Below are 18,808 nucleotides of genomic sequence, written 5' to 3' on the forward strand. Positions count from 1 at the left end.
TACCAGTTGGGTCTTGAATTAAAATGCAGAGGAAAACCAGAAATGGATGGTAGTTCTTGTGTCCAGATTTCTGGGTTGCTAGCATGATTCAGATGATATTTTAAATGTACATTTTCAAGACAATTGGCTAAATACTTGGGACACAGTATACTCTCTGCTTTCCAAGGCACCTCTGCAACCGCTGTGTTTTGTCTCATTTCCCACAGCTCTGACTGCAGAAGTTTCGATACACGATGTGTTTTCTCTTCCAGGTGCACTTTGTCCCCGAGGGGGGGACGGTGGCACAGATCGTGTACAGCGATGAGCAGGACCGGCCCTCGCAGCAGGTGGTTTACACGGCGGATGGCACCTCCTACACCTCCGTGGACACCTCAGAGCACACTCTTGTTTACATCCATCCTGTGGAAGCTACGCAGGCACGTGTAGTTCTGAGCCCACCCTCTTTTGGCACTTAGAAAATGAAATTATCTTGTTGGAGATTAAAGCCAGCTACCGGCCAAGCGATACAGCTGGAAAATAGCAGGCGGTTACTCCTAACACTTATTTTTTTTTTTCCGCTCATTGCTGAACAGGGACTTCATGCTGTTCATTTGTCTGATGTGCAGATATGGTAATCGAAGGATATTGAGACTATGAATTATAAAATGCTGCTTATTTCACTGAAGGTGAATGAGATTATAATTAAATCAAAAGTGTTCTCCAAAACACAGATAATCTCTCCAGAAATTCTGCATCTGTTGTATTCAGTGAAATAGATTCAGGGTGCTCTGTGTCGTCTGGAAGAGTCCTCATTTTGCATAGGACAGTACTCATAGTTGATAGTTACAATAACGGGCCTTTTTGCAGAGGATCTCAGTGTATTCAATCTAATTTTGTAGTCTCTCTTCAGTGAAGCTGTTGATTTTTACAGACCTACATTCTTTTTCTTCACAATTATATCAAATAGCTTTTATTCTCTGGCAGAATGTGTTTATATGGGGTTAATATAGTATGCATCCTTTTATCTATGTAGACAGATAAAAAAGAGGAATGGGCACACTTTGTCGAATGTTTTATAATGTCTTTGCTGACAGGACAGATCAGCAATGCTGCAAAGTGCATGTACTTGACACCCGCAGCAGCGCTAGCACAGCTGTGTCATCTCTCTTGTGCAGTTCTTAGCTGCTACATAAAAACCATTCCTCCATGGTGGGATGTTCTGAGAGGGTATTTTGAGAGGATATCTCTCAGGAAGTTACTGACCAAGTAACTCTAAAACTCTGAATACCATCATTTTGTCCAAAAAAAAGAAGTAGCATTAAGACACTATCATGCAACTGACATGAAATTATCAAAGTGCTAGTGGAATTTGTATCATGCTATGCTTTGTTTTGCTGGAACCAGGCTGCTACAAGCTCAAATATTTCAAGTTTTGGCACAGTAAGCAAGGCTGACCTCAGTCAATACTTAGTTTTCATCTGAGCTTTGCTTTTCCTAGGGGAAAGCCATCCCATCAGGGGTGTTCTTGCAGGCTACTATAAGAATATTGGAGTTGACATTAAATTAAAAAAACATCCTGGCTATATATGCCTGATATCTGCATGCTTTCTCTTGTGAATTTGCAGAAAGATGAAGTTAATAGTCTTCTGTATGAGAAGTGCCACATTAATGTTATCTTTTTATGGAGCACTACCTAATTTTAGTTTAATTTCTATGCATTTAGGTTCACAGGGATGAGTTGAATTAGTCTGCTGTGGCAATAGGCACATTAGAAGTTAGGAAAGGATCAAATGTGGGTGACTTCTTGGCGGCAGGGTAACTTTTGTGTGAGTTGGGATTAAACAGCCCCCAGGCCGGTTTGATAAGCCTTTTTCACTTTGTCTAGACTCTGTTTACAGATCCGTCCCAAGTGGCGTACGTCCAACAGGATGCTACCACCCAGCAGGTAAGAAAGAGATGTTAATGTTTCCTTGCATTAAGAAGCTAAAAAATCTTATTTGTCTTAAAGCTCATTCAACAAATATATGATCTAATTAGAAGTAGAGATGACTTAGACGTGTAGTGCAAATGGACTCTGACAGCAGACAGTGGGCTGTTAGTATCCCTTGTGGAGTATCAAGGGCATGAGCACTTGTCTGTGTGTCCTCAGCCCGTCCTTCCTTCCAACACCGACAGCAGTTCCAGCAGAGATGTTCATTTGCTTGTTAATTGTCAGTCCCTCATTATGGCAGCTCCTGCCTTTGCAGGTGCTCTTGCATCAGCATTTCATGTGGGACATCCCTGAACTGACAACAAATGTTAAAATAATAATTTAAGCTCCTCTTGGCTTTCAAAAGAAACTTTATTCTAAAAAGAAATGGGAAGGTTTTTAAAAATAATGCTTTTATTCTTTGCAGCGTCTGACATGGAAATGAAAGTGAGGATCTGTTTGAAGTGTGACTAGTAGTAGGAAATGCTAATATGAGGTACAAACAGACACAAGCTTGTGTGAACCTCGGATTGCTGGCAGACCTGGAGCTGTGCCAGTGGAGAACGATGCCTTTTCGGTTGCCACTTGGCATCAGAAATGTCAATACCAGACAGCTCGGTTCAGCTGTCATCTTGGTGGTTTCCTTCTCACTGTCACATGGTTCCCTGAAGTCTTTTTGCTGTAGATTTTAAGCAGTTTCATAAATTACTCTTAATGCCTCTTAAAATAACTAGATTTGAAGTTTTAAGACTTGCCTGTCCACTTATGTTATAGATTTTTTTGTCTGCTCCTTCACTGTATGCACAACTTGCTGTTCTCAGTTTTATCTGATATTTATTAAACACTCTGTAGAGGGGCAGGGGATTTAATTTTAGCCTAAAATCTGCTTAACAGTCAGAGGCACAAACTAGAAGCCGCGTGATGTGAACTGTAGAGAAGGATGAAAAATCGTGCGGGATAGTGGTGCAAATTCCTGTATAGATAAGCAGGAAACAACAGACAGGAAAGGTGATTCCTAGGATCTTAATTCTGCTTTGTTTTATCACCGAATGGATGGGAGCAGTATGGTAATATGCATTGAATTTCTTGTTGCTACACAAAAAAAGTAGCAAAACCAAAAAACTATAGCGTGACCAAATAATGTAAAGAAAAAAATAATTGCTGACATACTCTTATTTGAGTACTTGATCTTCCAGTGAGGTTAGTACTCCTTTTTGTTTCTGTGATGGATCTTGGTTGGCTTGAGAAAAAGAAAGATGGGCATAAAGAGGAGATGCTGCTTTTTCCTTCTTTACCTTCTCCCTTAAAAAGAAGAAAGGGGAAAAAAAAGGTAGATTTGGAGATAGAAGAGAAAAAGACCCCAAATCACTGTTTTTACCAAGAACTAAGTTGCTCCTCACATCTTTTTTTAGTGCAGTTTGAACCCTGGCTGGATAGAATCATAATTTAAAGTGAAAAGTGGGAGATAAGAAAGTCAGAAGTTGCAGAATCTAGACTGAGTTTTGAAGCTTTTTTCTTTGTCCCTGGATCTGCAGGTTTTGTCCAAGTCCATCATCCCTACTTAAAAAAAAAAAAAAAAAGTGTTAAAATGCTGCAGTTTTGGACCTGCTGTAGGATTCCAGGGAGCTTTGCATGCAGGGCACTGCCCGTGTTAGGTGACTGATGGAAATGCCGCAGCGCTAAAATGAGTGCCTATAATTTTAGGTAACTGTGCTCTTGCCTGCTGCTGCTCAGAGCATGAACCCCACCATGAATCCCACCAACCTGTCCGTGCTCGGCAGCGTTGCTGAATCCCCCCAGCAAATGGCTCTGGAGCAGGGTCCACAAGCAGATAGAGTAAGTTGCCAGGCACCCTTTTTTTTTTTATTTTTTAAATGTGCTAGTACACCAATTTCATTGCTCCATTGTCCCAGGTGGTGAAACGTGTCTGAGTGATACGGGAGGAGATGCGAGAAAGCTGGAGCGCAGATTTGTTCTGTCTTTCATAGTCTCACTATGGAATGTGTGTTGTGGTGGCTTTTTTTTTTTTTTAGGGAGAGATCATGTATTTAATATACAGAGAAACCTGTTCTACAGATTGTTCCATCTTGAGCAGCAGCCTTAAAATACTCTTCTCAGCTTTGAAAAGCAAACTTAATGGGAGGTGTAACGCTGGCTGTCACATTGGACCAACAGCCACTGGGTCTCTGTGCCTGTCTTTTCAGACAGCTTTACTGTGCGTAGTATTTCTTCTTCTCTACCTGAAAAACCTGTGTGGGTGATTGAATATTCTGTGCAGTTGCACTTCAGCTAATTTTTCCCCTTTTTTTTTGTGTGCGCCAAAGTGCAGGATTCTCTCATTTGTACAGAAGAAGTTAAAATACGGCTTTAGGCTCTAGATAATTTCGACAGAGCCTGAACTTTATTTCAGGCATTCTGTGAGGATCCAAAACTTCTCAAGTTCCAGTTTTCTCTCCTGAGAAGTCAGTCTTTGACAGGGTAGAGCTCAGAAGTACCACAGAGCTGTCCTGAGTGAGGCTGTCAGCAGCAGCACTGTGAAACATCCCTCAGCAATCGTTTATCATGCCACTTCACTGTCCCTTGTCCTCCTTTCCATTGCCAAAGGAAGCAGAAAGGGTAGACGAGCAAGAACCTTCGTTGCTCATCTTTGCCAGAGTGTTTTTCCTTGTGAATCCATTTTAATTGTTGTGAATTCTCTCCTCAGGCATCATTACAGGTGCACAACCAGGTGTTACCTCCTATGGAGGCAGTGGATGGTTCTGACCCTTTAGCACCTCTGCAGAATCAAATGGGAAGGATGGAAGCAAAAGAGGAAGATGATGAGGATGAAGATGAGGATGAAGAAGGGGAAGACACTGATATGGATGAATGGGACCCAGATCCGCCTCGACCCTTTGATCCCAATGATTTGTGTAAGCATATGAAGCAGTATGTAGTTTATTTGCTGCTCTCTTTTTTTTTTTCTTTCCCTTTCATCACTCCTCTAGTAAATTGGAGTAAAAAAACATTCAGATTTTAGCAGTAACAAGTCAAAACATTCAGATTTTTAACAGTAATAATTAAACCCTTTTATACCCAGAAATGTATACTCATATTGGGCTGCCCCACTAAAAAGACAAGTGTCTGTCTTTGGTGGAGTCTCTGAGCTGCTTTGTTCTTGATTTTGCAGGCTGCCCTCTCTAATATTTTAAAATGTAGACAGGTTATTGGAATAAATGTTCCCACAGCTGAGCCAAAGATGTTTCGAGAGAGATAAGGCTCTGTCTTCTGAGTTGGCGCGTGAGTGTCTGCCTGACAGTTGCGTCCTCTCTGACTTTGCGTTGTAGGGTGTGAAGAGTGTAATAACGCGCATCCCTCGGTGTGTCCCAAACACGGACCTTTGCATCCGATCCCCAACCGGCCGGTGCTGACCAGGGCAAGAGCCAGCCTCCCCTTGGTGCTCTACATAGACAGGTTTTTGGGAGGAGTGTTCTCTAAAAGGCGGATCCCAAAACGCACGCAGTTTGGACCCGTGGAAGGACCCCTGGTTAGACAAACGGAACTCAAAGACTGCTATATCCATTTGAAGGTAAGGAGGGAGTGGTGTGAGGGAAGAAGAGGGATCAATTTATGCTTAAACTTGGATTTTCATGGCTTTTGGCACTCTGCCTTGATCAGTGACTTCACTGGAAATGTTCTTTTGTTACTTCCATCTCTGTAACTTAGAAATATCCAGATTGCTTTGGCCTGAAAACTACTGTTATTCAGGGAAACCCAATAATCATGAAGAATATTCCGGCACTATGGTGTTATGATATGTAGGACTCAGAACATGAAATGCTGTGAATCATTCTCACATGGGCTGAAGCAGCATCTGGACATAAAAACAGCAGCCCCATCTGAGGATGTTTTGCTACCATTATCTTGCATCATGCTGTAACTTAAGTTAAAATTTTTTTTTTCCCCCTTTCCCTCCTCTTCCCCTACAAGATGTAGGGAAGAGGAGAGATTTTTCTCCCCTTCTTCATGCCAAGTCCTTGGCCTGAGGTATAATGGATTTGACTTACTTTTATCCATTTATTTCTGGGTTTCATTATAGGAATTGGTCCTTTATTTGCTGGACATTAGGTCTGCAGTCTTAGTAGCGCTGGTCTCTGGTCAGTGTCTGACAAGGAAGTTGTGACTACAGGCAGACTCAGTCACCTAACACAAGTTTAAAAAAGCAGCAGTGTCACGAGTCAGGAAATGAAAGGAGAAGCGGGTCTGCCAGTTAAAAACATCTGAAAACCTATATCCTATAACCTGCTAAAGCTACAACTCCTTGTGCCTTGTTTATAGGCTCATGTCAAGCACTGTGCCTGACCCTCTTCATCAATGCTGCTTACCCTTGAAATCCATGAAAGGGTCCCTCATGTCTCCCTAATTAAATCTCTACCTGTTTTAAGTATTTTTCCAAGTGCTGCTGGTTTCTGGATCCCTATTAGCAAAGAGAAAATTAGCTATGTCTTCATGCTTTCCTCATGTCAAAGTTGCAAGGTCACAGTATGTTGTTTTTAATTTTTAGAAACTAAACTTCTTTTGAAAGTGCTGCCAGGCAGTCACAGTCATATGTAATTGGATTTTTCTACAGGTTTCCCTTGATAAGGGTGACAGAAAAGACAGAGACTTGCAAGAGGACCTGTGGTTTGAACTTTCTAGCGAGGCTCTTTGTAACTGGATGATGTTTGTGCGTCCAGCCCAAAACCATTTGGAGCAGAACCTGGTAGCGTATCAGTATGGCCACCATATTTATTACACGACCATTAAAAACGTGGAGCCCAAGCAGGAACTCAAGGTATGGCATTGCTCATGTTTCATGACTCACTTTTCTACAGATTAATTCAGGTCTTAGAGTTGCTACCTTATAAGTGCATCTCCAAGTGCCAGAAGTTATTGCTGAAAATAGCTTTAGGCCTTTTTTCTGTGATAAAGCGCATGATGGCCTGAATCAAATGTCACTGAAGTCAGTAAGTAGTTAAAAACCCGTAAGACGGTGGCTAAATGAGCTTTGGCTCAGGTATGAAATGAGGAAGTTTAAAATAAGAACATGTAAATGATTTGTCTGTCAGTGTCATGCTTTACACTGCATGTATTTTGCTGATGCAATCTAATTTTTATTGCAGCAGTCTTATTCTTTTTAGTTCTGGATGCCCTTTCCAGTTAGTCCTGTGTGCCCTTGACTTGTTTTCTGGTGCCTTAAGTGAATGTGGTCTCTCACTTTACCTGGCTTTCCTGGAACTTTTGAAACTTTGCATGTGGAAAATGATAAAGGATATTGTGGCTTCCCTGTGAGTTTCTTTTTGTTCCCTCTACAAATGTATTGATTACTTTGAGCTCAAAGCAGCATGGCTGGCTGAGATGGCCTTTATTTTCAACATCTTTTGGGGATCTGGGGGTGACCAAAACACTTTGATATCAGGAAATTGTTTGTTCTCCTTCAAGTCTTTTCTTGCACATCAGTTTCAACAATTGAACAAAAACCAGTTTTAAACACACTAGGCTAAACCAGGGAAAACCTGCTTATGCACTTGTTACTGATTTTTTAGAGGGTAGGATTCTTTTTGGTTTATTTGAAATCAGTCCTTAATTTGTTTAAACCGAATCACTAGAAACCTTGTTAATCTATTTTTAAGTGCATCCAAACATAATTTTCTCATCAGTTTTTGAATCCATTTGAAATCAGATTTTAATTAAATCTGTACAGACATGCCTGTAGAAGCACCGTTTTTCTTCCTCCATGTGTTAGTAGTGTCTTTTGAGGTAAAATTGGTTTGATAATTGAAAGCTAATTACCTAGGCTCCATAATGTATTTTCCTCCCCGAGTGGATGTAGGGCATTCATACAAATTTTGTCCAAAGATTGAACTAGGAAGATCAGTCACCTGAAGCTGAAAACTCCTGTGTTGCGTGACAGGTGAGTAGTCTAGGAGCATCAAACAGTAAGATAAAACGAGAGGCGATGCAAGAATGCTCAGCTAAATGTGAGCATCTGATTTTTAGGCTCTAATAAACTTGGTATTTTCTGCCTCCTGCGGTTCTCTCTGCTGAAGGCTTCCTAAACCCCTTATATAACAGAAGTGGGTCCATCGAGGTGCAGCCTGGCAGATCTTTGTTTTGGGAAGCAGGACCATATTCCTTTAATCCTTCAGCAGTTCAGAAACATTTTCAATGACTCTCTGTGGACAGTGCTGCTTATTTTCTATGTAAAGAGTGCAAGAAAGAAATGGGAAATCCCCCAAGTTAAAAGCTCTTCCATTCCTCTTGGTACAACAAGTAACAGTACTCTGCCGACATCCATCCTTCACAATCATACCGTCGGGTCCAAAGAGATTAATCTTATTTCCTTTAGAGCCACTGGTAGCCATGTGTGAGATTAACATTCATATTAGGCTATACCTTAAAATTAAATGGATATGCTTTCTGAGCAAAGCTCTTTTATTCCTCAGTGGGGGCATATTGATCTCCCAGGCTTTATTATTGAGGATGAAAGGAGCAATAAGGGTTAGTGGTTGAGGCAAGTGAAGTAAATGTATTGCTTAAAAACCATTTTCAAATGAATTCCCTTTAGTTCTGGTTCCATCTGAGCGTTCTGTTGTCTTGTGTTTGTGCTGCAGGTGTGGTATGCTGCCTCTTACGCGGAGTTTGTGAACCAGAAGATCCATGACATATCCGAGGAGGAGAGGAAGGGTAACTTGGGCACTTTTGCTCCCAGTTTTTGCAGTGTGATGGTGTCTGGGTGGTGTAATTCTTCGTTTTATGTATATGGCCTGTATAGTGCTCCCAAATTTCTGCTAGGTTAAGAAAAGTTAAGCCAGATTAGATTGAATAATTGGGACTTATTTGTACTAACTCTTCTCATGGTAATGTAATCAATTAAGCTTTTGCCTCAGTTTCTGGGACGCATGAGTTTGCTGCTGGAAAGAGCTGCAGTTCTGTACTCTAATTTTGAGTCCGTGTTAGAAACTGATGTCCTACTGCTTTAGCTTCAGAAATTTCTCTTGACCTCCCCTAATTTATGCCAGAGACACAATCCTGTAGGTATTCTTTCATACAAGGGTATATTTCAAAATCTCCCTGAATTTCAAGCAGCGTATATTGTCCGTGTGAATTGTCCCCAGCGACCTTTGTCTTTCTGTGATGAGCTGTTGTCATGCCACAGTGCAGAGGGGATAAAAGCAAAGCCAAGTGGAGCAGTGCCGGGTATTCTGCCGACTGTCCAACCATTGGGGAGAAATACAGCCCACGGAGGACAGAAAGGCTTGGGGGAGAAAAATGAGGCATTAAATTGGCGGTGACTGAAATGCTGTTATTGACATTTCCAATTGAACATAGTTCTCCGAGAGCAAGAGAAGAACTGGCCATGTTACGAGTGCAACCGTCGTTTCATGAGCTCGGAGCAACTCCAGCAGCACCTCAACTCCCATGATGAGAAGCTGGACTTCTTCAGCAGGTACTGAAAGCTTTGATTTTTTTTTTTTGTCTGTGTGTCACTGCGGTGCTTCCCCAAACTTGCAGAAAGGAGAGTCTTTGCCCTATAGAACTTATTGACCAACTTGGGTACCCACAAGAGAACAGCTGAGCACAAAGTATGAATATGGCACCAGGAAGCTGAGGGATGTAAGAGACTTCGCGAAAGTAGTAGCTTGGGGAAAATAAATACCCTGTCGAAACTGGTGAGATTTCTTTCTTTGCTTTTGGGTTTTTGGCCAATGACTTAAAAACGTAGCAATATTTCAGTACCACGGTATTGTAATACTGGTGCTTCTCTGAAGTATGCAGCTGCGGAGCTTGGCGCACAAAACTTGTGGTGCTTTGGCTCCTCATTGCACTGTCAAGATAATTTATCCTGACCTATTAAAAGCTGAATCTCCAAACATCCCTCAGGGAGCAGGAGACATTGGTGCCTTCTTTTTCCTGGAACTTAGCAAGTGGCTGCATTTTGTTTCCTTTATTTTTTGACACAGAAAATCATTGCCTTCACTTTACTGCCTGCCGTCAATGGCTAAGTGCCTTTTTGGGGAGGAATGCTATGGCTTCGGCTTTTAAATTGGTTTCCTTGTGCACTTGTTCCATCTAGCTGAAAAATGCTTTCCAGGACACCATACGCTGTGATGCTGGAAATAGGAGAGTTGCCACAGCAGTGGACTTGCTAGAAGCCGGTAGTCCTCTTGATCTCATGATTACTGAAATAAATTTTAATACATTCTGGATTTTGATTTCTCATAGAGCACAAAATAAATAGATATTAGCCGGTACCCTGTTTTTTGCTCCCAGAATTTCTTCAGGTTTTATTATTTACTGTGGGCCATGTTTACTGAGTTGAATGGGTGAACAGTGATGCTGAGAAAGAATGCACAAAATCAGTGGAGATTCCAAATCCATCTCTTTTTGTCTCTAACATGGAGCACTGTGTATTCTGCAGAGCCAGAGGCCGAGGTCGTGGGCGAGGAAAGAGGAGGTTTGGACCGGGGAGACGCCCGGGGCGCCCTCCCAAATTCATGCGTATGGAAGTAACCAGTGAAAATGGGGAAAAGTGTGAAGAAGGGACACAGGTACATTTTTTTTGGGAGTGAGGAAGAGGGGAAAAAAAAATCACATGGTATGTAAACCCTTGACTAAAATAATTTGGAGCATCAGTGCAAACTGAGGGTGTGCTTGGGATTTGTACCCGAGTCGTCATTGGTTTTCTAGCCATGATGCTCTGCCAGGGGTGCACACTACCTTCCTTCTATAAAAACTGTAAAATCACTTGCATTTCTACAGCAACTTTCATCCCAAAGCACTTAGCAGTGAGAGAGGTTATTGCGGCAGTTTAGCAGCAGGACAAAAGTAATTCAGACAGTAAAACTGTAATGGGAATTTAGGTTCATATTTGTCCTTTCTGTAACGTGAGGTCGGAGTCTGCTCTTAGAACTGTTGCTGGTAGAATTAAATCAGTTTGAGCTATGATTCTTTATGATGCTTTAATATTAACAAAAGGGCCTCCTGTAGGCGTATGTATTGCAAAATGCTCTTTTGCTTGTGGCTGTTGGTTATATAGGGACCTAATGTGATGCATTTATATAAGTAAAAGGCTAAATTCTCTCTGCTGACCATGCTTAGGTTACCACCAAGTCCTTTTAGGAAAGGTGCCACAAGGGATCAGTAGCTCTGTTTTATGACTTAGCTGAAAGCTGATATCTGGAGTGGTAATTTTCTTCTGGCATCTCACTGGGTCATGGTTTAGTCCTGACTCAGGGAGGAATCTATACGTTGCCTATGAATTCCTGCCGCTCGTGTTCTGAGCATGCAGAATTGCTCTGAACGTTGCATTAAGCGCAGACAGATTTTTGGTGTGTGCTTCCTGCTCCCGACACCCTCCCGTTTCTTTTACGTTAATGTAAAAAGGGAGGAAAACAGCTTTGTGTGATTAAATATAAGCGATGTACATAGCTGGGTAGGCAAGAGCATGTAGAGCTTAGAAACTGGATGGCAAAACACACAGTGCACAGTACAATGATCTTGTTTGTCACTCTTCAGCACTCCAGCTAGTTGTTTGGAGTAGACACTGCATAACAATATATGATAATGTTTCCAAGTGACAGCGACTTCAAGACAGAAATTCTCTGCTTTCCCTGGTCTGTGCTAGTCACTTTGGTTGTAAAATTTCTCACATGTTAGCATAGCACATCTTTGGTTAAAGCAGTAATAGGGTCATGAGTGCAGAAGAACTTGCTTGGCTATTAACAGCTGGGTCATTTAAATTGTGTGTGTCCCCTTCAACAATGTGATGGGCAAGAGGGTCACCTACCTGCAGCGCTTCTTCGCGGCTGGTCTGAATGGTGCAGCTGCAGGTGGAGGTGATCTGCTGAGAGCATCAGTGCAACACAGGGAAGCGTTAGCATAGACACATTTTGATAGCTTGTGATTAAATATTCAGAAATCTTGTTGTCTGCTGAGTGTTATCGAAGTGTTTTTCAGTGGGTGGGGGGAATAATCTCTGGTTGTATGATTTGCGATTTCAGGACTTGCTGCATTTTTCCAGCAAGGGGCAGTTTGATGAGGCCGGACAAGCTGCGCTGAATGGGTTGGAGCAGCAGGAACAGACTCCGGTGCCACCAGAGACGCAGCCGGCACTGGAGCAGCAGTCGGAAAACCACCCGCTCCAAATCCAGCCGCAGCACGACGAGAGCGCGGTGCCTACGCAGAGCACCATGACGGCAGATGACATGAGGCGAGCGAAGCGTATCAGGGTAAGCTAAGAGGACAGCAAGTCACGTCTTCCCTCGCCCTCTCTGTTTGCTGTAACCCAGAGAGTGCCAGACCTGCCTGCCAGGACCAGCTGGTCTCTTTTCCTCCTGTTGTTGTATTTCCAAATCCCGAATAACGCATCTCATTCCTGGCAATTTTCTTTGCTCTGAGAGGAAGACAAATAACATGTAAAGAACTAGTATCTCGTGAGATGCTAGTGAGAATTGCTCACCAATTGGAGCTGATTCAATTCCAGCACAGTAATTCTTTGATAGAACACCGTCCATCCAAGCTGGAAGCAGGAGTGTTCCAAACAGCCGGCTGAATCGCAGCACTGTGGCGCAGACTAATGACTTGTTCACAGCACCATCTGTGTTTCTCGGAACTCTTGTCTTGCAAATAGTTGCCAAAGAGGAACCATGACCTCAGTTTAGATCCACTTAGTTGATGATGATGATGGTGATATTTAGTGATAAAGTCCTTTGGGGTAGAGGAACCTGCCTATCTTTGAGATTAAAACCTGTACTAAGAGTTTTGTGTACTGACAGCAAACACTTTGAGCCTGAGCTTTGTGTCAACTGGGTGAGCTGGTGTTTGTGGTGGGTTTTGTTGGTTTTTTTTTTCTTTCCACAATGTGTGGGAGGGAAATGATTCAAGCACATAATCCTTCAAGCTGTGTAACTGTGAGATTGGTTTATTTAGCCTAAAATCTTTTTCTTGTTCTTCCATGTGTAAAATTTTGATTACAGAAAAGAACAGCTGCAATTGGGGTAAGACTTCATTTTTAGGGGAGGAGAAAGGATTAGAGAAGAGTTGAGTAACTGTTCTGTGTAGGAAGATATCGAGCCAAATTTTTCTCTCAGTTTTTAGCATTATGTATGCGAGACCAGTGGTAGTGTTACCACATAAATGCAACAGCGTATCTTGAAGGAAGCATTTGGCGAAGGCACATTAAGTTTTAACCGTATAAAATGCCTACACTCTCTGAATGACAAGTTTCTACCCATAATTTGATTTTCATATGTTAAAAGCTTCTCTGGACTTTGGAACCCAAGGCGTGAACTTAAGCTCATCTTAAACAGTAAATGTGGGAAGGAAGGGACAGAAATCCTGAAATTACTTCTTTGTCTTGTGACTTAGCTTTTGTTCCCTGGAAATTTGTCACAAATGGATGACAGCTAAAGAGGAGTGCAGTGGTGGTTTAGTCCTTGCTGACATGTTTGTATCTCCAGATCTCTCTGACCTCCCAGTTTGTGTTCAGCAGAGTCCTGGAGATATTTCGAGATGAGGGCACTGGCAGAATGGCAGGTGGATGGTTGCACAGCACCTTTCTGAATTGCATCAGACTGTGAGCAATGAGAACCTGAGATGAGAGTAAACTAGCAAGCATTACTTTTTAAGCACTGAAAAAGTCACAGCAAGCTCCAGCACCCTGTGAGCACCTACTCGGTTCGACAGCACCTTCTTATAATCAGGCACTCAACATTATAAAAAAGCAAACGTTTGGTACCCAGGTAGAAAGTCTTGACTCCGGATTATGATCTGGAGACCTGTGTGGCTCTAGTTCTTCCTTATGTAGGATTTAATTTTCAAAACCAATAATTTGTGAATTGCTTCCACTTTTCTAATGTTTAAGGCAGCGATGCTCTGAGAGCGCTTGTGTTCTAGCTGGAAGCCCTCATCTCTGGTGCCTCACGGTTCAGGTCCTGGTAGGATCAGTTCATTTTTCAGCCTGTGGAGTTTCCCTGGAAATAAGACTTTGAAAATATATACACCTACCCTTCAAAATACTCTCATAACACATAGAGGAATGTTCGGTCCCCAGCCAAAATGAGTATTTGTTTTTAATTCAGTTCTGGGCAGTGTCCAGGGTGTCTATGCGCTGATCCCAGAAACATCTGCATTTCCAAATGCTTTTTGTTGTAGTTTTTGGTTTTGTTTTTTTTACATACAGACCTGACCCTAAAATGTTCCTTGTGTAGGTGACTGCTTTACTCAGAGGAAGCCACTGGCAGGGGTAGGGATATGATTTGGAAAGCACAGTCGCTTCATGCTGAAAGAAAAGCAAGCAATTGTTTAACAAAGAGTATAAACAGTAAGATAAAGTTAAAAAAAAAAGTCCCTACTCCTTTTTCACTTTTCTAATCCTTGCCCTGTTGTCATCCTGCCCTAATTATTCCCTTCTGCTAAAAGCATTTCGTTCTCACTGTGGCTCTGCAGTACGTGTTACATCATTATTAATCAACCCTGAGAAAACACGGAAGGTCACAAAACACCTTCAAGATTGTCTGTGGTTTTTATCTTTGCCCTTTAGCTCCCCTTGGGCAGTTATTAACTACAGGGTAAACCCTGAAGATCTGGTTACTGTTTCCTGAGGCAAAAAAGCAGTTTTGCCCAAGTAAAGAGTAAACTCCGGCTGGAGAGCTGGCCCTGGTGGTGACCTGCAGAAGCGTGACCGTTGCAGAAGTCAAGGCTTCTCTTTTAAAGTCCATTGCATAACACAAGTATTTTTCTCTCCCTCAATGCTGCCTGCTCAGCTGGAGCTGCAGGTAGGTTTGGTTTGGTTTTTTTGTTTCATTGGGTTTTTTGCTGTATCTAATCGAATGGTACGTAACAGTATCGAATTCCATGTTGTTTTGTCCAACTTCTGTTTAGTGTCTCCTGATTGACCCCGCATCGTAATTTGTCACCTTTGTTCTTCTTTAAGCAACCAGTGTCCAGAACTGAATAACAATTTGCATTCTTCTAGTTCTTTCCATACTAATTAATTGCAAATTTAAGGTGAATATTATAGGAGTAAAGTGCTTGGATGAAATACTATAATATCCATCTTAAAGTTTTGGAGGATTTGTTTATGCAATTGTTTGCACCAGATCAATGTTATCAGTTAACGAGACAACACTTAGTTGTGCTTTTTCTGTTTTTTATTTGATAGTTTATCTAACCCAAGAGCAGTAAAAATGTCTTTTCCCTCCTGTAACCTTTGAGACAGCAGTGGGGCTATGTTGATTTACATGGAGTTGAAGTCTGGCCTGATCTTAGTCAGATGGTTGGAGGTTACAAATAGCGAAGTACAGTAGTAGTGGAGTTAAGAACATGAAGCGCATCTCTTCAACTATTTGGTTTATTAGCATATCCTTGTAGTTCAGGGGAAAATTATATACTTCTGACTCCAAGCAACATGTTAATTTTTACACTGTACATGTCCATCATTCAAACTCATGGTGTGATAACTATATTTCCCGTTGTCTCCCCTTCTTCACTTGTGCAATGGAGAATGGAGGTGATGACAATTCCTGGGAGGGCTCATTTGGGGCTCTTGTATGAAACTCTTAACTTTTTTTATAGCAAAACAGATGCTCTTATGTTCCTTTTCTCTGGAATCAAAGTGTAGGTTTCCCTCTGCAGTTCAGATAGTGAAAAGGATCGTTCGGGGTCGCTAATTTAATCTCTAGCACAGCATTTCACAGTATTCCCAAGCCGTTCTCTCATTCCAGCAGAAAAGCTCCTGGCTTTACTTTCTCAGCGTCAGCTGTTGGCACACACGTAAGGGACACAACAAATGTCAGCTCAGACATTCCCACCAGACAAGGAGGGAGGAAACCGGGGAAATCTGTTGGCAGAAGTTTTTTATTGGCAGAATATGTGTGAGCATAGGTGCCAGCAATGTTCTAGCACTATTTCTTGAACTTGTGACACAGATTCTGTGTGTAACATCTGAAAAGAGAAGGCATTGATAGATGCTGATGTACAGACCTTATTTTTGCCTATTTCTACAGGCGTGTCCAGCAGCATCTGTTCCTCCAGCAGACATGCTGGTGTCAGGACTGGGATGGCCCTGTAACATTAATCTGAAGGGGAAGAAGGGAAGAAATAACAATCATAAAATGTTACAGGAAAGGTAGACTGAAGGAAAGCACACACCAAACCAAAGCAGAGGTAGAGAAGAGAAATTGTGCACAGTAGAAGTGGAGAAAAACAGAAGAGCAGCCCAGTATATTAAATTTGAAAATTAACATTTGCACAATCTGCATTGTGCTCAAGTCACAATATTCTTAAAGTTTCTTGCAATACCAAGAAAAGCAATTTCAAGTTAGACTGTGTCTAATCAACTACCCTTTGAGTAGACAGCAGAATCTATTGGAGTTCCTCTTGATTTAGCACCAGTGTGTTTTGCCTTTCATTTTTCTTCTTCATTTTCAGGCTCTCGCACCCGATATGTGCTAAATGGCAAAGACAGGCAAATTGCTCACAAGTTCCTACCTGTTGCTTGCACACCTGCCATTCTGCCCCTGCTGTCATGTGTTGAAACTCTATTCCTTTTTATAATAAAAAAGGTTGAATGTATGTTCCACCAGAGGTTTTCCAGGCAATGCTAAACCACTGCTGCGCATCCTGTGGTGATCTGTGGTGCAGAAGCTGATTTTGTGAAGGGCTGTGGAATTTCATAAGCCCCGTCGCTGCCTGAAAGGGCATTAGCCTGCCCTTCTTTTGTATGGTGGCTGAACTTTTGACCCAATCTCCAAAAATCACCTCGAATTGCAGCTTTTCTCAGGCCTCGGTCTGTACTTCAGATTTAGCTTAGTTTTATTTTACAAAAAAATGCCAAGCTGAAGACAGAAGCTAGGTAAATCAGCAGAAAATAGGGATTGGAGGGGAAGCTCCTGCACTGTGTTCTCCTAACTCGATGTGTAACTGCAGGTATAGCCCTTAACTTCTGCCTGTCACAGCCTCACCTTCTGTAAAATGCAGACAGTATCTATAACACAAAAGCATTTTTGAAATTTAGCTTCACTGATCATCTGGTCTGTTTAATCTTGAAAATATTTGGATGTGTAATCTATACAGAATAAAAAAAACTAAAGGTATCTTTGTTTCTTTCAGAACGCAGCTCTTCAGCACCTGTTCATCCGGAAATCCTTTCGCCCGTTCAAATGTCTCCAGTGTGGGAAAGCTTTCCGTGAAAAGGACAAACTGGATCAGCATTTGCGCTTTCACGGCCGGGAAGGGAACTGCCCTTTGACTTGTGACATCTGCAACAAGGGCTTCATCAACAGCGGGGCTCTCGAGAGCCACATGAAGTTCCACATGGACCAGAAAACATACTCCTGCATTTTCTGTCCCGAGTCCTTTGACCGCTTGGATCTGCTTAAAGATCACGTGGCCGTCCATGTCAATGATGGCTATTTCACCTGCCCCACCTGCAAAAAACGCTTTCCTGATTTTATCCAGGTGAGATGCCATACTGATTTGAAGCACTACCAGGTCTCTGGCAAGCACTGTGTTTACGGATTTTTTTCAGTACTGTTTTTGTGTAATGCTGCACATCAGTTCATTCTCACAAAATAAAGGGGTCCTGGTCAGTCAGAAATGAAAAACGAAGAGTGATCAGGCATTGCTATATCTTGTCTTATGCCATTGAAGTGCTCTTTCCACTAAATATTCAGATGTGGTAGTTCAAGCTGGCATTAGAAGGCACCGTACTGCAGGAGGGACCATCAGTTATTCCTAAAAAATGCCTAAAGCAAAGGTCCCGGCTACTTTTGGTCCGTACAGACCCATGGCACAAAAAGGAATTGTCTCTTCCTGAATGCAGCTTGTGCTTGAATGCACCTTGTCCTTTGTCGTTAAAACTCTGAACCAAAAAAAAAATGGTAGTTTTACATGATACAAATATCTTTTAATACCTTGACTGTATTTGTCAGGGTGATTCGTTTGAAGACCTTGCAGAAATGCCAGAACAGATCAGGATATTCTGCTTCCCAAATTTCCCTCTGGGCTTCAGCTGGGTACTTTATTCCCCTTCTTCCGTGCACACTGCTTAGGAGAGGTTGCACAGCAGTAGTGAGTAATGTAACTACAGCATGCAGAGCCATTGGAGAAGATCGTTAATAGAATTTAAGGAGGCTGTTTCCATGTTCAGTAAGAACAAAACGGAGCTGTGCCATGTACATATTCATTATCCTTTATATGGATAAAGAGTTAGCTGTGTCTTGCTGAGCTGCCTGACTCTAAATTGAAACATAGAAATCTAGTTTATGTCAAGTAATAGGAACTGATAGACTATCCAATAGGCTAAAGAGGAAAGGATGAGGAAAAGTGATTTACTAATATAATTCCATCCTGGCAAAACCCCTTTATCTTCTGTAAATGTTGAACAAGGAAAAATGTTGATGATTCAGAAATGCTGTACTGCAAACTAATTCCCCATAAACATTCCTGTGAAGCTGATGAAGTCAGAAGAAGGTCCCATGGCTTTTTTCTACCTGTTCAGCTCTATTTTGGAATTTAAAGATTTTTTTTTTTTTAATTGAAGCTATGTGAATACTTAAGTCCAGTCACCATGGATTGCTGCCTACTTAAATACTTTTATATGGAACAGATAAAGAGACCAAATTGTTCCATGTATGATCAGTATTAGAAGATAGTAAAGATACAATTAGAGATTCATTTCTTGAATGGTGCTTGGATTTCAAATGTCAAACCTCACTAGCTACTTTATTGGGGAAAAAAAGCCTCACTAGATGCTTGAAGAGGTCAACGGTAGTCCCAAAGCATGCAAAAGTAATTGCTACTCAGAAATGGCCTGCAAATGCTTTTCTGTCTTAAGTT

At 41.8% G+C, this 18,808-nt stretch overlaps 1 protein-coding gene across 7 annotated transcripts in view; it reads left to right on the forward strand.

Moving 5' to 3' along the window:
- Positions 1 to 18,808, forward strand: part of PRDM10 (PR/SET domain 10) — a 40,468-nt gene that overhangs the window by 10,223 nt on the left and 11,437 nt on the right. For 6 of the 7 annotated variants that reach the window (XM_065651947.1, XM_065651950.1, XM_065651951.1 and 3 more), the window contains 11 exons: positions 252 to 416; positions 1,865 to 1,924; positions 3,653 to 3,784; positions 4,653 to 4,860; positions 5,275 to 5,516; positions 6,558 to 6,761; positions 8,581 to 8,653; positions 9,299 to 9,416; positions 10,389 to 10,518; positions 11,971 to 12,198; positions 17,081 to 17,428. In XM_065651947.1, coding sequence (XP_065508019.1) covers positions 252 to 416; positions 1,865 to 1,924; positions 3,653 to 3,784; positions 4,653 to 4,860; positions 5,275 to 5,516; positions 6,558 to 6,761; positions 8,581 to 8,653; positions 9,299 to 9,416; positions 10,389 to 10,518; positions 11,971 to 12,198; positions 17,081 to 17,428 — 1,908 coding nt within the window. The remainder of the gene's footprint in view (positions 1 to 251; positions 417 to 1,864; positions 1,925 to 3,652; positions 3,785 to 4,652; positions 4,861 to 5,274; positions 5,517 to 6,557; positions 6,762 to 8,580; positions 8,654 to 9,298; positions 9,417 to 10,388; positions 10,519 to 11,970; positions 12,199 to 17,080; positions 17,429 to 18,808) is intronic. The other variant, XM_065651953.1, reaches the window with a different exon arrangement.

This window comes from Caloenas nicobarica, chromosome 26, assembly GCF_036013445.1.
Source record: "Caloenas nicobarica isolate bCalNic1 chromosome 26, bCalNic1.hap1, whole genome shotgun sequence".
Taxonomy (NCBI): domain Eukaryota; kingdom Metazoa; phylum Chordata; class Aves; order Columbiformes; family Columbidae; genus Caloenas; species Caloenas nicobarica.